Consider the following 21,019-nt stretch of genomic DNA (forward strand, 5'->3'; position numbering starts at 1 on the left):
CATCAGGGTCTTTTCCAATGAGTCAACTCTTCACATGAGGTGGCCAAAGTATTGGAGTTTCAGCTTCAACATCAGTCCTTCCAAAGAACACCCAGGACTGATCTCCTTTAGCACGGACTGATTGGATCTCCTTGCAGTCCAAAGCACTCTCAAGAGTCTTCTCCAATGCCACAGTTCAAAAGCATCAATTCTTCGGCGCTCAGCCTTCTTCACAGTCCAACTCTCACATCCATACATGACCACAGGAAAAACCATAGCCTTGACTAGATGGACCTTTGTTGGCAAAGAAATCTCTCTGCTTTTGAATATGCTATCTAGGTTGGTCATAACTTTCCTTCCAAGGAGTAAGCGTCTTTTAATTTCATGGCTGCAATCACCATCTGCAGTGATTTTGGAGCCCCCAAAAATAAAGTCTGACACTGTTTCCACTGTTTCCCCATCTATTTCCCATGAAGTGATGGGACCAGATGCCATGATCTTAGTTTTCTGAATGTTGAGCTTTAAGCCAACTTTTTCACTCTCCACTTTCACTTTCATCAAGAGGCTTTTTAGTTCCTCTTCACTTTCTGCCATAAGGGTGGTGTCATCTGCATATCTGAGGTTATTGATATTTCTCCCGGAAATCTTGATTCCAGCTTGTGCTTCTTCCAGCCCAGCGTTTCTCATGATGTACTCTGCATATAAGTTAAATAAGCAGGGTGACAATATACAGCCTTGATGTACTCCTTTTCCTATTTGGAACCAGTCTGTTGTTTCATGTCCAGTTCTAACTGTTGCTTCCTGGCCTGCACGTAGGTTTCTCAAGAGGCAGGTCAGGTGGTCTGGTATTCCCATCTCTTTCAGAATTTTCCACAGTTTTTTGTGATCCACACAGTCAAAGGCTTTGGCATAGTCAATAAAGCAGAAATAGATGTTTTTCTGGAACTCTCTTGCTTTTTCCATGATCCAGTGGATGTTGGCAATTTGATCTCTGGTTCCTCTGCCTTTTCTAAATCCAGCTTGAACATCAGGAAGTTCACGGTTCCCGTATTGCTGAAGCCTGGCTTGGAGAATTTTGAGCATTACTTTACTAGCATGTGAAATGAGTTCAATTGTGTGGTAGTTTGAGCATTCTTTGGCATTGCCTTTCTTTGGGATTGGAATGAAAACGGACCTTTTCCAGTCCTGTAGCCACTGCTGAGTTTTCCAAATTTGCTGGCATATTGAGTGCAACACTTTCACAGCATCATCTTTCAGGATTTGAAATAGCTCAAATTCCCCTTAATTATGAATTCTGGAGTCACCTCTGCATGCAAGCGGGCCTTGGCTTCTGGGCTTTGAATTCTGGAGGGCAAAGATCGAAATCCCAGCACAGGGTCCTGGAAAGAACGTCGTGCCCCTGGCGTCTGTGCCTGCCTCTGTGCCCCACTGGCTAGTGGCCTTGGGCATGTCAGTCCCCCTTTCCAGGCCTCACAGCGTCACCCTGTCCAATGAGGCTGTGGCTGGATTAGAGGTCTCCAGGCACAGGAGCCTCCAGGATCAGCTCCCACCCCCAGGAAGGCCAGGAGGCCGGGGGCGGGGCCAGCTACAGGTTAAATATTTCTGTCCAGCACTCCCCTGGCCTCTAGTCCCAGTCTTCTCAGCAGGAAGTGTGACCACGATCAATCATGGTAAGAGCCTGCCTGGGGTGACAACCTAGAGGGGTGGGATGGGGTGGGAGGTGAGAGGTGGGAGAAAGGCTCAAGAGGGAGGGGACATATGCCTGATCCATGGCGATGTATGGCAGAAACCAACACAAGATTGTAATTATCCTTCGATTAAAAATACATGAATTAAGAAAGAAAAGAAAGAAAAAAAAAAAAAAAAGAAAGAAAAGAAAAAAAAGCCTAAGCTTAAAAAAAAAAAAAAGAGCCTGCCTGGACCCATGGCGGCCTTACCTGATGGTAGGGATCTGTGGTGAGATTTCCATAAGCACATTGTGTCCGAGTGTCTGTGTCTTACTGTTCTTTTCTTTCTTCCTAGACGACTTACAGCGACAAAGGAGAGAAGGTAAGCAGGAGGGGAAATGTGGGGTCAGGGCCCTGGGAGCCTGGGATGTCAGCAAAGGGCAGAAGAGGAAGAGCTTCAGTGGGTACGTGACATTCTGGATACAGGCTCAGGTTCATCTCTGCACTCCCCTGACCTCATTGCGACTGGACTCACTACAACCTTGCCTTCCTAAGAAAAATTTTTACCTCTTTTTAAATTCCTGCCAATTGCTTAATCGTGTTTGGAAGTTCTTTCTAAGGTCTAATTTAAATCCTTGCTCCTGTAACATAAGGCTATTCACACTGTGAAACCTGGGCAGACCTCCTCAGTGGGTGGGGCTTACCAATCCTAAACCCACAGGAATTCAGTTTCTACATGAGAACCCTCTTTCGAGGCTTGGCAAGGCTTCAGGGCAGAGGGGTGGGGTGAGGTGACTTGTCCTCACTTCTGGGATTGAGGGTGGCACAAGGGAGAGGGCTAGGGGACTCCTCTCCACTGACACTTTTCTAGACCCACTTCTAGGGACTCAGTCTCACCCCTTCTCTCCTTCTGCAGCCTGAAAGAGGCCGATTCCTCCACTTTCACTCTGTGACCTTCTGGGTTGGCAATGCCAAGCAGGTAGAAGCCGGGGCGAGGTGTTGGGATTGGGCAGAGGGCAGGCAAGGAGGCCTCTAGGACAGGGGTAGGCCTCTGGCCAGGTCTGTGATTGGCTGCTGGGAGGGAGGATCCTGGCCAGTGTCAGGAGTGTCCTGGAAGGACAGTCACTCTTTGGATCCTAATTACACAATCCAGGCTGCAGATCCCAGCGGGGACCTTAAGGGAGATCAGCATGGGCCAGGGAGCCAGGCGTTTTTCCCAGGAGGAACAGTACCTGGGGCAATGGGGCAGACACGCTGTGGGGGTGTGGGCCAGCGCCTCACCCCTCACAGGCCTGCCTGCAACTCTGTGATTCAGGCTGCGTCATATTACTGCAGTAAGCTGGGCTTTGAGCCCCTAGCCTACAAGGGCCTGGAGACCGGTTCCCGGGAAGTGGTGAGCCATGTGGTCAAGCAAGGGCAGGTGAGTCTCTGCACCGGGCCCCCACTCCTCCAGGAGGGCCGTCTCTCCCCTGCTGGTCTCTGGGCTCCCTGGTGGCTCTGGCACCTCTGGGTGCAGCAGACCATGAAGCCCTTCCTCCAGGCGGCTGGGTGCTCTTCCAGGCTGCCTGGTGTGGTTAGCGGAGCCTGTGCTGAGGTCAGCCCCCATGGGCACCTTTGTACAACGCGCAACAGGGACCTTTTTGGTTTGGTCTCCTTCTCAGCCTGGCCCAATGCTGGTCTCATGGATGTTCGGGAAAAGTGGGCAAAGGCCTCCAGCATCAGAGCTTTAACTCTGAGCCGGTCCCTGGTCTGTAGGTCCCTGGAGCTCTCCCCATAGGCAGGCCTGACCACCAGCTCATCCCGGGACTCCAGGCAGCTCTGGCATGGGGGAAGCCCCCATCCCTCAGGACCAGAGGGGAAACTAAGGCAGAGAAGGGGCAGGAACCCAGGATCAAGAGTCCTTGGGAATTCCCTGGCAGTCCAGTGGTTAAGATTCTGTGTTTCCACTGCAGAGGGCATGGGTTGGAAGCCTGGTCAGGGTACTAAGATCCCATATGCCACACGGCATAGCCAAAAAAAAAAAAAAAGAGTTCTGCCTGGCAGAGAGGAGGTGGTCCTAATGCCCCACCAGGGGTATCTTGCTGGTGGGCAGGGAGAGGGGCTGGGGGTGTACCTCCACAAGTTCACCTGACCCACCAGCAACATCCCTCTTCTCTACATCTTAGATCGTGTTCGTCTTCTCCTCTGCCCTCAACCCCTGGAACAAAGGTGAGGGGGCCTTGGAGGGTTCAAGGTGCCAAGGAGTGGAGACATGGTATTGTGGGTAGGGGTCAGGGACACAGAGGTGGGTTAGGGTTGAGGGAGGGGGCCTGAGCCCAGAAGGAGATGGAGCTCAGAAGGCTGAGAGTATGGGGGAGGGGCTGTGATTCCAGCATCACCTGCCTCCCCTGCTGACCACAGAGATGGGCGATCACCTGGTGAAACACGGCGATGGAGTGAAGGACATTGCGTTCGAGGTGGAGGACTGTGACTACATTGTGCAGGTGAGACCGCACATGGGCTGGCGTGGAGACAAAGCAGGGAGCCTCAGCCTGCCCTCTGTCTGCCAGAGGGACCTCCCATCGGTCAGGGCTGGAGGGCACTGCCACGCTGGAGTGATGTGCCCAGACGCTGGTTGACACATACCTGAGTTCCAGTGACATCTGCCCCTTGGTAGCCAAGCAATCTCTCTCCAGGCCTCAGTTTCTGCATCTGTAAAATGGGAATAACCACCTATCTCACTGAGTTGTTACAAAGAGGAAACGAGATCATAATTATCATTTCATAGGCATGATTCTGTACCAAGAAAGTATTCAAGAGACAGTTTAGGGACTTCCCTGGTGTTCCAGTGGCTAAGATTCCAAGCTCCCGATGCAGGGGGCCTGGGTTTGATCCCTGGTCAAGGAACTAGCTCCCACATGCCACAAGTAAGACCCAGTGAAGTCAAATAAAGTAATTAATTCTTTTTTTAAAAGAGGCAGTTTAGAGGTTTAAAGTGTAGATTCCAGGGGCAGACTACTGCGTCTGAATCTTAATTGCTGTGTGACTTTAGGTGAATGACTTACTTTCTTTGTGTTTCAATGTCCTCATCTTTAAGTGAATGACTCCATTCATAAAAGAGACAATAATAGTGCCTTTCACGTAATGAGGATTTAAGAGGTTAATACTTACAACAATGCCTGATATGTGATAAGCATAGACATCCAGTAATGAGGTTTTGCTAAATAAATACACGAATCATGCATGTAAGGCAACTGGCAGAGGGTCTGACACATAGTAGGTGCTCAATAAGTGCCAGCATGGGGACTTCCCTGGTGGTCCAGGGGTTAAGAATCTGCCTTCTAATGCAGCAGACGTGGGTTCAATCCCCGGTCTAGGAACTCAGATCCCACATGTTATGGGGCAACCTACATGCTCCAGAGCCCGCCTATTACAAAGAAGATCCTGTATGTTGCAACTATGACCCAATGCAGCCAAATAAATAAATGTTTTTAAAAATAAATAAATAAATGCCAGCTGGTATTCGACTTATCCAACCACCCTTTTTCACTAATGAAGAAACTGAAGCCTAGAGCGGGGGCAGGGCCACAGAGTGAGTGAGCACAGGACAGGCAGGACAGACCCCCACTCTCACCTGGTTTGTCCCCCACAGCCCCAGGCCTCAGTTTTCCAATCTGCCAAATGGGCATGAGGCATGAGTGTCAAGGGCAACAGTTAAAGTTGGTTGGAGTTCCTGCCTGGGGCTGGAAACACTGGAAGAGGCTGTGGCAGGACCACACAGAGAGGATCCAGCAGGGACAGCCAAAGGGCTCCCTGAGGATCCAGCACGGACCGCCTCCCCACCCCGTCTCCTCTGCAGAAAGCCCGGGAACGAGGCGCCAAGATTGTGCGGGAGCCTTGGGTAGAGCAAGATAAGCTTGGGAAGGTGAAGTTTGCTGTGCTACAGACGGTGAGTTAACTTTGGAGCCTCCACCTTGCCTACACCCACAGAGATGCCAGGACCCTTCTTTCCCAACCCCTGACTCCATTATACCATCCCATCCTTGTGCCTCAAAGCACAAACATTCTCCCTTGACCCCGATCGCCTGTATTCTTGGCTGGTGTGCAGAGGCTGAGGGGGGCCCCCAGTCACCCATCTCTGGGCTTCCCTTCCTCCCCAGTCGAGGTGAGAGCATGGGACTGCAAGCGGCAGGCAGGGGCTCCGAAGGAAGGAGATGGGTAGGTCTGGGGAAGGAGATGGGATGGAAGCCCCTCCCCACTCAAGCTGTGTGACTTTAGACAAATCACTTCACCTCTCTGCAAGTCCATTTAAATGAGCAAGGACCACCTGTGTGACCTGCCAAACACTACTTAACAGTTCTGGGCCTGTTTCTTTAGCTGTGATCCCTCCTCCGGTCATTTTAAGGATCAAATGAGATGATTCATACATAGTACTTAGAACAACAGCACTGGCATATCGTAGATAACCCAACAAAGCCTGTTTAGCACCTGAGACCATCATAGGTCCTTCCTCCTCATGATTTATGTTAAAAAAAAATTTTTTTTTTTAATGTGGAACATTTTTAAAGTCTTTATCGAATTTGTTACAATATTGCTTCTGTTTTATATTTTGGCTTTTGGCTGCAAGGTATAGGGGATCTTAGCTCCCCAACCAGGGATCCAACCCACACCACCTGCATTGGAAGGTGAAGTCTTAATCACTGGACCACCAGGGAAGTCCCCCTCCTCAAGATTTACTACAACTTGGAGAAGGCAATGGCACCCCACTCCAGTACTCCTGCCTAGAAAATCCCATGGGCGGAGGAGCCTGGTAGGCTTCGGTCCATGGGGTTGCTAAGAGTCAAATATGACTCAGCGACTTCACTTTCACTTTCAAGGATTCTTAGGGTCTTCCCAGGTGGTGCTAGTGGTAAAGAATCTGCCTGCCAATGCAGGAGATGTAAGAGATGTAGGTTTGATCCCTGGGTGGGGAAGATCCCCTGGAAGACGGCATGGCAACCCACTCCAGTATTCTTGCCTGGAGAATCCCGTGGACAGAAGAGCCTCGGAGGCTACAGTCCATAGGGTCGTGAAGAGTCGGACACGACTAAAGCGACACAGGACACATACATGCAAAGATTGTTAGAGTGATTGAAAGGATCCTTCCATATAATTAGATCCAATGCCCTCATCATTCTTCATGCAGACAACATATTTGTAAGGAGCACCTATGATGAGCTAGGATGGTATCATGAGCAAGACGTCATCACAACCCCCACAGAGCTTCTGGTCCTATGGGGAGACTGTCAAATTCCCAAATGTCAAATTGCAGTTCATTTCGGAAAGGGGAAGTGACTTGCCCAAGATCACACTTGGAGTTAGGACCAGGTCTGGGCTGGAACCCAGGGCTGTGTTGGCCCCATGCAGTGTGGCCTGGGTTCAGCCGGGATGGGACCTCAGGCTGTTTGCCACCCACAGTATGGGGACACGACACACACCCTGGTGGAGAAGATGAACTATACTGGCCGGTTCCTGCCTGGATTCGAGGCACCACCATTCATGGACCCCCAACTTTCCAAGCTGTGAGTGCCCCTTGGAACAGGGGAGGGTGGAAAGCAAGGCCCTTTCATCCATGCAGGGCAGGCAGAGCATCTCGGGACCTGCTGGAGGAGCCCCTGAGGGTCCCCCAGGATTGGCTTGAAGAGGCAGCATAGAGGTGAAGAGCATAGGCTCTGGAACACAACTGCCTTGGTTCAAATCTCAGCTCTGTTACTTCCTAGCTATTTAACCTTGGCAAATTACTTTTCTTTTTCCTTTGTTTGGCTGTGCTGGGTCTTCACTGCAGCAAGTGGGCTTCTCTAGTTGTGGCTCGCAGGCTCCAGATCACGCAGGCTCAGTAGTTGTGGCACACAGGCTTAGCTGCCCGGCTGCATGTGGGATCCTAGTTTCCCAACAGGGATCGAATCTGCATCCCTTTCGTTGGCAGGCAAATTATTAACCACTGGACCACCAGGAGTCCCAAGTTATTTTTCTAAGCCTCAGTCTCTTTATCTGTAAAATGGGGCTAGTAATAGTATGTGAGTGAAGGCAAATAAAGTGTCTATAGTAAGTGCTATGGAATAGTGAGCAGTTATTGTTATTGAGGGGTAGGGAGAAGGAGATTTAGGGAGTAGCCTTCTCCTCACCCACTGTTTCCCTCTCCAGGCCCAGCTGCAGTCTCGAGATAATCGATCACATTGTGGGAAACCAGCCTGATCAAGAGATGGTGTCTGCCTCTGAATGGTGAGTTCCTGGCCCAAGCCCTTCCCACACCTGTGACAGGACCGCTCCCCAGTCTTATCAGGAAATAGAGCACAAGGCAGGGGAGGTTAGCCTGAGGTCGCCAGTTCATCTGTTCTCTGTAAAATTGTCACCATGGAGATCTGATGATTTAAGGCCCAAATTGACCAACCAAGGCCCTCCAGGAAACCTTGGAGAATCAGCACTGGGGGTGTCATAGTTCAGGGAGGCTTGAAGGAAGGTTTTGTTGTTGTTGCTCAGTCACCAAGTTGTGTCCACTCTTCGCAACCCCATGGACTGCACCACACCAGGCTTCTCTGTCCCTCACCATCCCCCGAAGCTTGCACTATTTCATGTCCAATGAATCCGTGATGCCATCCAAACATCTCATCCTTTGTTGCCCTCTTCTCCATCTGCCTTCAATCTTTCCCAGCATCAGCGTCTTTTCCAATAAGTCAGTGGAGGAAGGCTACCACTACTCAAAAGCTCGTCAAAGAGCTCGTGGGTGCAAGTCAGAAGCAAATAGCCCTTCTCAAAAGCACCTCCAGGGACTTCCCTGGCGGTTCAGTGCTTAAGATTCCACGCTTCCACTGCACAAGTGGGCACGGGTTTGACAGATGGGAAACTAAGGGGCTTCCCCAATGGCTCAGCAGTAAAGAATCCACCTGTAAGGCAGGAGCTACAGGAGATGGGAGCTTGATCCCTGGGTCAGGAAGACCCCCTGAAGGAGGGCATGGCAACTCACTCCAGTATTCTTGCCTGGGAAATCCCATGGACAGAGGAGCCTGGCAGGCTACAGTCCATGGGGTCACAAAGAGTCAGACACGACTGAAGCAACTGAACACACACACACGCACGCAGAGAACTAAGATCCCACACGTGCACAAAGTAGCCTAAAAAATAAGAATTATTTTTTAAAATAAAAATTATTAAAAAATCATTTTTTAAAAATAAAAATCATTTCTTTTAAAAAATAAAAATGATTTTTTAAATAAAATAAATGATGCTTTAAAAAAAAAAAGGTTCTGCAACTGTTGGTGTGTCATCATGTATACAGGTCTTGTTACCAGATGCTTTACTTCCACCCAAAGGAACACTGTCCTAAAATTCATGATGTGTCTGATGTGAAAGGCAGTTCCCTTTTTGATGCCTGCTCAGGGAGCAAATTCTGGAAGGTGGAGTGGGGGCAGAGGGCCAGTCCTAGGCCGGCACTCAGAGCCGGCGGGCCCTTCCGGCAACCCCGCAGGTACCTGAAGAACTTGCAGTTCCACCGTTTCTGGTCCGTGGATGACACGCAGGTGCACACGGAGTACAGCTCTCTGCGGTCCGTCGTGGTGGCCAATTATGAGGAATCCATCAAGATGCCCATTAATGAGCCAGCACCGGGCAAGAAGAAGTCCCAGATCCAGGTGAGTTCTGTCTCCTGCCCCGGGGACCTTGGCTGGGAAAGAGGGAAGCGGGGAAGAGGCATGAGGGCTCTTGCAGCTGAGGCTCTTGGCTGGAGCCACTGACAATGGTTTCCTTGCTTCCCTTCTGCAGGAATATGTGGACTATAACGGGGGCGCTGGGGTCCAGCACATTGCTCTCAAGACCAAAGACATCATCACAGCAGTGAGAAGCCCATTCCTGGTCCTAATTCACCTCCCATTCAGCTCCAGAGCCAAACTTTGCAAACTGAGTCAGGGGCCAGGGGTAGGGGTGGCAAGTGGAAGTCCTGGGTCCCCTTCATTGGCCCAGATAGCTGACGGGGTTCTCTTGCAGGCTCCTGCCACTCATGTGCAGGCACACTGCCACCCCCAGAAAGTTCTGTCTCTCTGCTACAGAAGAAGCAAGTGCCAGAGTAACAGGAAGCCTGGATCTAGACCCGGTTCTACCTGTGACTTGCTGTGTGTCTCCAGGGATTCAACTTCCTCTCTGGGCTTCAGTTGTCTCAACTTGAAAATGAATCTATTAAGTCACAGGATCCAGTAGGTCCTTTCAGTCAAATTAAGTGTCCTGAGTCTATGGCCCCAACCTCTGGGGAGGTTGGGTGACCAAGTGGACAGGAGCCTGGCCTGTACCATTCAGTCCCAGAGCAACCAAGAATTCACTGCATGACCATGGCAACTTCATTTCATTCATTTTTTCATTTGCTCAATAGATGCTTATTGAGGGAACTCCCTGGTGATCCAGTGGTTAAGACTCTGTGCACAGGGGCCATGGGTTCGATTCCCAGTTGAGGAACTAAGATCCCACACGCCATTTGGTGTGACATAAAGATTAAAAAGAAAAAAGGAACAGCTGGAACAGAATGAACAAAGGAGAGCGGGGCCAGGAATGAGGTCAGAATGTAGGAGTCAGGGCAGATGGTGAGAACTTTGACTCTGAGACACCAGGGTAGGGTAAGAAGAGGAGTGACATAATTTGACTAGTATTTTAATAACCCCCCCTGGCTACTGTGTTGAGAATAGATACTTAATCTTTCAAGGCCTCAGTTCTCCCAGCTATAAAGTGGGGAGAATAATCATCCAAATGTCTCAGAAGATCGCTGCGTCAATGTAAGGAGACAGTACATAGAAAGTGCTCGAGACAGGCACATGTGTGTGTGTGTGCTCAGTCGCTTTAGTTGTGTCTGACTCTTTGTGACTCATGGGCTTTAGCCCACGAGGCTCCTCTGTCCACGGGATTCTCCAGGCAAGAATACTGGAGTGGGTTGCTGTGCCCTCCTCCAGGGGATCTTCCCAACCTAGGCATCAAACCCAGGTCTCCTGCATTGCAGGCGGATTCCTTGTCACTGAGCCACTGGGGAAGCCGAGACAGGCACATCGTGAGGTTCCATTAAGTGTTAGTGATTGCAGTTCTTCTCATGAGACCCACAAGGCCCAGAGGTGGAAGGGGATGAGGTGACATCGCATCGTAGCAGTTGATGGGGCTTGGAAAGGGACCCTGGCTCAGCACTTCTACCTGGCTGGGGGTGTTGAGCATGGAGAGAAAAGGACTGACCTTGACCCTGCTCTGAGACAGATTCGCCACTTGAGAGAGAGAGGCGTGGAGTTTTTGGCTGTTCCATCCACATACTACAAACAACTGCGGGAGAAGCTCAAGATGGCCAAGATCCGGGTGAAGGAGAATATTGATATCCTAGAGGTGAGGTTTAAAGCCTGATCCTGGGTCAGCCAAGAAGAACAAGCCCTGAGCTCCATCTTACCTCACAAATGTCGTCTAACCCTGGCATCAGGCTCTGCGATGTGGGGGAGAGGAAGGAGAGCAGACCAGGGCCCTGCCATCCTGAACTTGCATTCTAGTGAGGAGACAGACAACAAACAAATAAATAAGTAATACAAACACCATTAGAGAGAGAGAGAGAGAAAGTTGGTGATTAAACTGGCTATGACAGAGAGTGACCTGGGGCTACTACATAGGAGGCAGTCAGGGAAGGCCTCTCTGAGGAGGTGACATTTCAGTGAAATCTAATTCAATGGCCCCCAACCTTTTTGGCATCAGAGACTAGTTTCATGGAAGATGATCTTTCCACAGACCAGGGATGGGAGGAGATGATTTGGGAATGATTCAGGCACATCATATTTATTGTGCACTTTGTTCTATTGTCCTTATATCACCTCCATCTCAGATCATCAGGCATAGATCCCAGAGGTTGGGAACCCTGATCGAGATGATGAGAGGCGGTTGGCTGCATGAAGGTCTAAAGAAAGAGCAGTCCTGGCAGAGGAAATAGCAAGTGCAAAGGCCCTGAGGCAGCAGCAAGCTCTGAGTATCTAAGAACAGAAAGAGGGCCAGAGTGTATGAAGGGAAATGTTTGAGGAGTGGCCCAGGTCACAGAGGGAGGCAGGAGCCAATTCCTCTGGTAGGCTATTCAGGAGTCTGGATTTTTTTCTTCTGTGGTCAGAAACCACTGGAGGTTTGGGTTTGGGTTTTTTTTTTTTTGGAGGTTTTCTTGGCTTTATTTTTAACAACTTTATTGATATATAAGTCACAGAACATGTTATTTAAAAAAAAAACACAATTCAGTGGTTTTTGGCTATTCACTATATTATGCAACAATCATCAAAATCAATTTTGGAACATTTTCATCACTTTCAAAAGAGACATCAGACTTCTTAGCCACCACCTCCCAATCTCTCCATCTACCTTCTCCTCACTCCTAGCCCTAGGCAATCACTGATTTCTGTCTCTATAGAGTTGCTTTCAGAGAAGGCAATGGCATCCCACTCCAGTACTCTTGCCTGGAAAATCCCATGGACGGAGGAGCCTGGTAGGCTGCAGTCCATGGGGTCGCTAAGAGTTGGACACGACTGAGCAACTTCACTTTCACTTTTCACCTCCATGCATTGGAGAAGGAAATGGCAACCCACTCCAGTGTTCTTGCCTGGAGAATCCCAGGGATGGGGGAGCCTGGTGGGCTGCCGTCTATGGGGTCGCACAGAGTCGGACACGACTGAAGCGATTTAGCAGCAGCAGCAGAGTTGCTTTCTTCTAAACATGTATATAAATAGAATCATATAATATGTAATCTTTTGTGACTGACTTCTTTCACTCAACATAAAGTTTTCAAGGTTCATCCATGAAACCTGTGTCAGTACTGTGTTCCTTTTTATAAAACTGAATAATATTCCATTGGATGAAGAGACCACATTTTGCTTATCCATTCATCCACTGATAGATATTTGTTTCTACTTTTTGGCTCTTAGGAATAATGTTGCTATGATCCTTTGGGTATGAGTTTTTGTGTGGACAAGTTTTAATTCTCTTGGGTAGATACCCAGGAGTCAAATTGCTGGGTCATATGGTAACTCGACTATTAACTCTTGGAAGAACTCTCAAGACTGTTTTCCACAGCAGCTGTACCATTTTACATTCCCAGCAGCCACATAGGAGAGTTCTAGTTTCCATTGCAGAATGGAAACAGGGGAATGAGATGATGTGATTTCTAAAAGATCTCTGTCTGTGTGGAAGATGGATGGTAAGGAGACAAAAGCAGAAGCACTGGAGAGCTGTGTGGGTGGTACTTGGGTGGTACTTGTGTGGTCCACACCAGCCTTAGGTGGCTGATACAGGGGCTGAAGTGGGGAGGTGCTAAGAGGACAGTTGGGGGATCTGTTTGGAAGTGTCTGGAACTGCTGCAGAAAATGGTCTTTTCTTGGCTTTGGGGGTGCAGAAACCCCCATGGCCTTTCTAAGAATCCCACCATTTCAGGCTAGGGGGGCGGGCCAGCCTGCCCCTTACCTAGTCCCCTGCCTCCTACCTAGGAGCTGAAGATCCTGGTGGACTACGACGAGAAAGGCTACCTCCTGCAGATTTTCACCAAACCCATGCAGGACCGGCCCACGCTCTTCCTGGAAGTCATTCAGCGCCACAATCACCAGGTATCACTAAGGACCGCCTGTCCTCGGCGGGTGGCTTTCTGGGCCTCGCAGCTCATCTCCTTTCTCCCGCCCCAGGGTTTTGGAGCCGGCAACTTCAACTCACTGTTCAAGGCCTTCGAGGAGGAGCAGGACCTGCGAGGCAACCTCACCGACATGGAGCCCAATGGGGTTGTGTCCGGCATGTAGGCGCCGCAGGTCCAGCAAGAGCCACCGAGGCCCCGCCCACCTTCGGGAGCGGGGCGCACGGTGGATCACGCCCCCTCGCCCTGTGACCCGCCCACTCCACTGGAGCTGAAGGGAGCCCTCCTTGCCCCGCCCACCATCCGACTCCGGGACCCCTCCCACACACACTAAAGGCTCCGCCCACTACTTACCATGCCCCTCTTTGGGGCCTCTACCTCTCCTGCCCTTGGGTATAAAGCAAAGCAGAGTCCAAGGCAGTGTCCACGCGTTTGTGTCGGGCTGGATCAGTGACGTTCTTCGGCCGCCAGGGGGAGCTCCAGGCGGCAGCCCTGTAGGAGGCGTCCGCTTTACGGATGCTGGGGAAGCTCAGAGGCTGGGGAAGCTTCGGAGGCGCCTGGTGCAACCCTGTGCTAAGTAGGTCCAAGTAGGTTGGAGGGGAGTTATGGAACCAAAGGGTGAAGAGGACTTACACTCTAAAGGAAAACACAGACAATATCTTTTTGTGGTAAATGCTATTAAGAAAATGAAGCTTGTGTAGAGGTAAGGGTCGGAGGGAGGGCCAATTTCGATCGAGGGAAGGGCTCTCTGGGAGATGATATTTGTGAAGCAGCCATGAGAAAATCTGGGGAAAGAGCATCCTAGGAGAAAGGTCAGTCAGTTCAGTCGCTCAGCCCTATCCGACTCTTTGCGACCCCATGAATCACAGCACGCAAGGCCTCCCTGTCCATCACCAACTCCCAGAGTTCACTCAGACTCGCGTCCATCGAGTCAGTGATGCCATCCAGCCATCTCATCCTCTGGCGTCCCCTTCTCCTCCTGCCCCCAATCCCTCCCAGCATCAGGGTCTTTTCCAATGAGCCAGCTCTTCGCATGAGGTGGCCAAAGTACTGGAGTTTCAGCTTCAGCATCATTCCCTCCAAAGAAATCCCAGGGCTGATCTCCTTCAGAATGGACTGGTTGGAACTCTTTGCAGTCCAAGGGACTCTCAAGAGTCTTCTCCAACACCACAGTTCAAAAGCATCAATTCTTCGGCACTCAGCCTTCTTCACAGTCCAACTCTCACATCCATACATGACCACAGGAAAAACCATAGCCTTGACTAGATGGACCTTTGTTGGCAAAGTAATGTCTCTGCTTTTGAATATGCTATCTAGCTTGGTCATAACTTTCCTTCCAAGGAATAAGCGTCTTTTAATTTCATGGCTGCAGTCACCATCTGCAGTGATTTTGGAGCCCCCAAAAATAAAGTCTGACACTGTTTCCACTGTTTCCCCATCTATTTCCCATGAAGTGATGGGACCTGATGCCATGATCTTCGTTTTCTGAATGTTGAGCTTTAAGCCAACTTTTTCACTCTCCACTTTCACTTTCATCAAGAGGCTCTTTAGTTCCTCTTCACTTTCTGCCATAAGGGTGGTGTAATCTGCATATCTGAGGTTATTGATATTTCTCCCAGCAATCTTGATTCCAGCTTGTGTTTCCCCCAGTCCAGCGTTTCTCATGATGTACTCTGAATATAAGTTAAATAAGCAGGGTGACAATATACAACCTTGACGTACTCCTTTTCCTATTTGGAACCAGTCTGTTGTTCCATGTCCAGTTCTAACTGTTGCTTCCTGACCTGCATACAGATTTCTCAAGAGGCAGATCAGGTGGTCTGGTATTCCCATCTCTTTCAGAATTTTCCACAGTTTATTGTGATGCACACAGTCAAAGGCTTTGGCATAGTCAATAAAGCAGAAATAGATGTTTATCTGGAACTCTCTTGCTTTTTCCATGATCCAGGGGTTGTTGGCAATTTGATCTCTGGTTCCTCTGCCTTTTCTAAAACCAGCTTGAACATCAGGAAGTTCACGGTTCAGGTACAGCAAGGGTAAAGGCCCTAAGGTTCGACATTGCTTGACAGTATCCTGTCCGATGGCGTTATGATCTCTAAGGATGAACTGTCCACAAATTTGCTGCCCTAAGCCCAAACTTCTGGACAGAGAGGTGTTAGCTAAAGGACTTGGGGGCATCATACTTGCTCAACCACGGGACTTGGTTCCTGATGTGAGAGCCGGTAGAAGGGATCTGAGCCCTTCAGCTTCTGCCCTCTACCCTCAGTGATAAAGAACCCACCTGCTGATGCAAGAGATGAGGGTTTGATCCCTGGGTCAGGAGGATCCCTTAGAGGAGGAAATGGCAACCCACTCCAGTATTCTTGCCAGGAAAATCCCATGGACAGAGAAGCTTGGCCGGCTACAGTCCATGGGATCTCAAAGAGTTAGACTCAGCACAGCAACTGAGCACACACTAGGTAAGGCAGACTCTAGTGTCCCCAACCCCACTCCTAAATGCAGCCCCATTCCCCCGAGCCCTGCTCCTAGTGTGGATTCCATTTGGAAAGAGGCTGGTTCATACACAAGTGTGAATGAATGGCCCTTGCAAAATAATGATACAGTTGGGAAAGGAGCTACTGAATCCTAAAACACTTGGAAGGAAATTTTTCTTCAAAACCAGAGAAGAGATGGGGGCAAATAGGATCTCTTCTGCTTCTGATGCTTGACAGCCCTCCCTGAGGAGGAGTCAGATCAAAACTACAAGCTTGTGTAAGAAAAAACATTGGAGTTGGTATAATGAAGGAGTTGGGATGACTTTTTTGGGGGGGTGAAGGTCAGGTTATAGAAAATCAGGCTTCTAGGATTATGAATTCAGAAATGAAAAGAAGAGCAGTGAGAAACCCAAGGAACAATGGCAGGTCCCAGGCCCGTGCTGCTGGTTAAAAATCCCTCCCCGTTTCCCCATGGTTTATGCAAAGAAGGAAAATTCTGTGACACAGGAGGTCACCAACTGGTGGCTCATGGGCCAAAGCTGGCTCACAGATGTATTTTATGTCATCTGCCTGGTTTCAACAAATTCAAGTCAACATTTCAGAAGATCGGGATATTTCACATACAAATTCTAGGATTCTGGTTCTACTTGGACAACCAGGCAGTTTTTTGTTTTGTTTTGTTTTTTTTTCTGTACTGGGTCCTTGTTACTTTGTGAGGGTTTTCTCTAGTTGCAGCAAGCAGGGGCTACTCTTCACTGCAGTGGGTGGGCTTCTCATTTCGGTGGCTTCTCTAGTTGCGGAGCACAGGCTGTAGGTGCGTTCGGGCTTCAGCAGTTGCAGTACTTGGACTCAGTAATTCGGTGCATGAGCTTAATTGCTCTGAGGCAGGTAGAATCTTTTTGAACCAGGGATGGAACACATGCGCCCTGCATTGGCAGGCAGATTTTTTTTTTTTTTTAATACAGTTGTATTTATCCATTTGAAAAAATCCAATTAAGTTGAAGTTTTTAAAACTTTTTATTTTGTATTGGGGTAAGGCCAATTAACAAATAATGTGATAGTTTCAGGTGGGTAGGCGGATTCTTATTCACTGCGCCATCAGTGAAGTCCAGTCAGGCAGTTCTGAACTTGCCTTCTTATGCAGCAACAATCAGCTGGTGCAAAGCAGTTGTTGCGTCTTTAGATGGGGTGTGGGCAGAGCAGACCCACAGGAACCAGCATAGACTAGGGGAGCCTGACTACCTGGGTTCACACCTACATCAGCTGCTTGCTAGCTGTGTGACCTTGGGCAAGCTACTTGGTCCCTCAATGCCTCAGTTTCCCTCACTTGTTAAATGGGGATAACACTTACCTCCTAGCGCTTGCACTACTATGAGCTTAATGTCAAAGACATTTCAGACTGTGGCTGGCACAGCATCAGTGCTATGTGCTTGCTCTTTTTATTTTTAGAGAGGGGTCTGGGTGAGGTGCTCTCGCCTGAGTCTACCTGGCACTTCCTGCCCTCTAGCACAACCCCATGTGCCCTGTGCATGCAGATGTATGGAGCTGAGCCTCCATTTTCGGCCCCCACAGCAAATGAAGTGAAGAGAGGACTTAGCCTGTGGGACTAAGGGGCAGAGGGAGGGGTGGATGAATTTGAAGAACATGGTAGAAGGAGAACCATCAGCCTTGGGAGCTGAGGGAAAAGAAGTCTAGGGTTTCCAGCCTTTGAGCTTAGGTAACCAGCAGCAGCAGTGGTAGGTGGGTGGAGGCATGAATAGAAGTGTCATTGATCAAGGTGGAAAATATAGCAGCAGGTTGAAGAGGGAACATGAAGGAAACTGAGATTTGGAAGTGTCTTTTGTTGAGCCTTGAACTGGATGCCCTGGCATGTTCCTGTGCCACCCTGTGAGGCCTTACAGCATCTGCCTCCCCCATGAGGTACCTTTCAGACCTCATTTCCTTGCCTCACCCTTCCTGTCACTCAGCTGCAGCTATGCAAGCCTCCTTGTTGGTCCTCAAACACACCAGGCAGGCTCCTGCCGCAGGACTTTGCACTCACTGTTCCTTCCGCCTCAGACACCTTTCCCCGAGATCTCCACAGGGCTGACTCCCTTATCTCCTTTGTGCTTTGTTCACGTCAGGTAAGTGGGCTTCCCTGACCATCCTATTTAAAATTTAATTTCCTTCCCCCTGACTCCCCCTTCTCCTAGCTATTTTTTCTTTATCATAACCTTTATTCTTTTTTTAAGGAAGTTGTTTTTGGGAAGGGGGGGATGCTTGGGAAGATCCCCTTGAGAAGGGAAAGGCTACCCACTCCAGTATTCTGGACTGGAGAATTCCATGGACCCTGGGGTCACAAAGAGTTGGACACGACTGAGCGACTTTCATGCTGGGTGTTAGTTTTGGCACGTGAACTCTTAGTTGTAACATGCAAACTTTGGTTCCCTGGACCAGGGATCAAACCCTAACCCCCAGCCCAGTAAGCACCCACTCCTTGTGAGCGTGGTATGCCCCCTACAGAAAGAAGGGAGGAGGACAGACAGACAGGAGAGCAAGAGAGACGGCGTATCTGTAAGAAAAGTCAGTATATTTATGGTTTGCTTTATAAAAGTTACTATAATACAATGGTACATAGTATTGAATTCACAAAAATATGAACAAATATTTACAGCAAGACACACCCACAACGGAAACACTTCTCTTCAAAACAAGTTACATATGATGAGAGTCTATATGCACAAACATCCCTAAAACTTATGGATTCTCTTCTTGGCTGGAGGAAAGAGGGAGGGAGGGACAAGAAAAAGAAAAAGCAGAAACCCCCAACTCTTGAAAAGCAAGTTTGTTCAGTGAAAATGAAGGCATTGAAAGAAAAATGACCTGACACATTTCTGGCTATCACAAGCCACTTCAGGGGCGGGACAGGGGTTCCTGCGGACAGGGAGGGCCCAGGCCCTTACTTGCCCTTAGGGAAGGCTGGTTGGGCAAGGTGAGGCCAGGGTGAGGGGTGAGGCAGGACCCCGGACCCTGGTTTCCTCACATCCCCCACCTCCACTTCTTCTATGGGAGGAGGGGACAGACTGAAGCCAGCCCCTTGGGGACTGCAGAAGGAACTTAAATCAGCCATCTCTACAAACTACACATTTCCTCATATGAAAAATAAATATTTCCTCAGTTGCACAATGAGGCAGAAAACCGCAAAAGGAAGAGAAGGTTGCCGCTGTACCCAGGTCCCTTTCTGTGTCTTCATGCCACCAATTTCATCGACCTTGAAACCAGTGGGCATAGTCTCAGAGAGGGGTTGGGGTGAAGAAATTTAAAAAAAAAAAGAAAAACACAACAAAACCACCAACGACAAAAAAAAAGAGAGAGAGAAAAAAATAACAATTCTTTGTACAGAATTTACATGATAACAAGCTTGACACAAGCTGAGATACCAGAGGCTCCGGGCCTGCATCCGCAGGGTGGTGCGGCCCCACCGGGAGCGCTCCCGTCTTGCTGAGGATGACTCTTGGTCACAGCAGTCACTTTCCATAAATTATTTACACGCCTGCTTTGCTTTCTGGGGTGCGGGGGACTTGTTTTGTGTGTGTGTGTGTGTGTGTGTGTGTGTGTGTGTGGGTTTTTTTGGAAGTACAAAGAAATAAGCAAAAAAGTCTTCCCACGTGTTTCTACAAGAAACAATGTTCCCGAGAAAAAGTCCTTTATGGCAGCCTATGTACAGAAGTCGGTTCTGAACTTCAAAAACCTATTTTTTTTTTCCCTTCGTTTTGATTTTATACACGCACAAGAAAAAAAAAAAATCCATGGAAAGGAACTTGGAAGAGAATGATGTAAAGGGTTAAAAAAAAAAAAACTATCAGACTTAGTTGTGAGTTTTTAAATCTTTTCCAAGATTTTCCTTTCTCTGGGAGAAATACACCTTCTCACTCCGAAAATAAATATGCTCTTGGCTTCCTGGGGTGAGGGCTTGCTGGCAGGGTGAGTCAGGCTCTATGGGCTGGGGGCGAGCAGGTGAAGCTTATAAGCAAATTAAAAAAAAAATGCCACACGCATTCGGTCAGACACCCGTAGTGGCGGGACTGGGGGACCCGCCTTCCCTGGGAGGTGTATCTCTCCCCCTGGGTGAAGGTGAGAGCCGGAGAGAGTAAATACCCCACTTCCAGCACCCCTTGCCCACACTGGGGCCTCCTGGAGGCTCCCTCGTTGCTGGCATTTGAATGAGAAAGTAAACATTGAACCCAAGATTTTGGGGATGGCAGGTGTGGGGTAGCATGGAGAGCCCCAGAGGGGAAACTCCTGCCTGGGGCCAGCTTGGCTCCACCAGGGTCTGCTGGAGGGCGTGTGTGGCGGGGGGAAGGCACCCCCAGGCTGCTGGGGAAGGAACAGACTGAGGAGGGGATGGAAAAGAGGGGGGTCTTCTTCTCACTGAGTCCGCCAGCAGAGAGGGGGCCTTCCGTAGTGTTCTGAGGTCAGAGCCGCCTGGCTTGACCCCCTCCTCTGCAGCACCTGGCCTGGCGCCCAGGCCTGGAGGGTTCCAGAACGTGGGCCTGGGCCGACGCACAATCAAACGAGGCCTCTGCAGCCCCCGCTGGGGGTCCCCACTCTCTGATTCTGCTTTCACATTTCAACGGTTAAAAATGTCTTTTCTTATGAAGAGGAAGAAAAGAAAAGGAGAAGACAGAACAACATAGCAGCATTCATGGGAAGAGGCTGACGGGGCAGGACAGGATGAGAAAACACAGAGGGAAAGAGGTGGATGAAGGGGAGAAGGTGGGGGAAGACATTTACACCAGAGCTAAACCAAAGTCCCAAAAGGAGCATTTAAAAAAAAATGAAGGAGACACGGGCTGAGACAGAGAAGCCCTTTCCCACTGAGGGGCCGGAGCTGCGGTGGGACCTGGGGGGTAGTGTTGGGGGCGCCAGGCCCTGGCACGGCCACTGGGTAGAGGGACAGCACCTGAAATGGGGGTGGGGGGTGGGACCCGGCCCCAGAGAGCCGGGGTCCACGCTTGGGAGCCGGGGTGGCTGACAACCCCGGGTGCCGGCCTAGTTGAGGGTCCCCCGGCAGTTCTCAGAGCCACAGAGGCAGGGGATCTTGACGTCCTCGATGGGGAACTTGTAGTCATAGGTGATCTCCTCATTGACGTTGATGTGCTGCTTGGAATAGATGACGATCTTTTTCTGTGACTCCACCGTGATCACCTTGGCGTAGCAGTTGGGCTGTGGGTGGGATGGGAGTCGGGGAGGGTGAGCTGACCTACCTGGGCCCCCAACCAGGCCCTCGCGGACTGCAT

General features: G+C 49.7%; 2 protein-coding genes across 2 annotated transcripts in view; one reads left to right on the forward strand and one right to left on the reverse strand.

Annotated features, from left to right (window-relative positions):
• The first annotated feature begins 1,567 nt into the window (after positions 1 to 1,567).
• On the forward strand, positions 1,568 to 13,682 carry HPD (4-hydroxyphenylpyruvate dioxygenase). The gene is made up of 14 exons (XM_010841335.1): positions 1,568 to 1,649; positions 2,002 to 2,028; positions 2,563 to 2,625; positions 2,962 to 3,066; positions 3,812 to 3,854; positions 4,047 to 4,129; positions 5,485 to 5,574; positions 7,083 to 7,186; positions 7,809 to 7,886; positions 9,130 to 9,292; positions 9,423 to 9,494; positions 10,887 to 11,009; positions 13,130 to 13,246; positions 13,322 to 13,682. The coding sequence occupies exons 1-14, from the start codon at positions 1,647 to 1,649 to the stop codon at positions 13,430 to 13,432; spliced, it is 1,182 nt and encodes a 393-aa protein (XP_010839637.1). The 5' UTR covers positions 1,568 to 1,646; the 3' UTR covers positions 13,433 to 13,682.
• Positions 13,683 to 19,312: 5,630 nt separating this feature from the next.
• SETD1B (SET domain containing 1B) overlaps positions 19,313 to 21,019 on the reverse strand; it is a 21,619-nt gene continuing 19,912 nt past the window's right edge. The window contains 1 exon segment of the mRNA XM_010841425.1: positions 19,313 to 20,945. Within this exon segment, the coding sequence (XP_010839727.1) occupies positions 20,772 to 20,945 (174 nt within the window). The 3' untranslated portion in view covers positions 19,313 to 20,771.

The sequence above is a fragment of the Bison bison genome, unplaced genomic scaffold, assembly GCF_000754665.1.
Source record: "Bison bison bison isolate TAMUID 2011002044 unplaced genomic scaffold, Bison_UMD1.0 scf7180017864160, whole genome shotgun sequence".
NCBI lineage: Eukaryota > Metazoa > Chordata > Mammalia > Artiodactyla > Bovidae > Bison > Bison bison.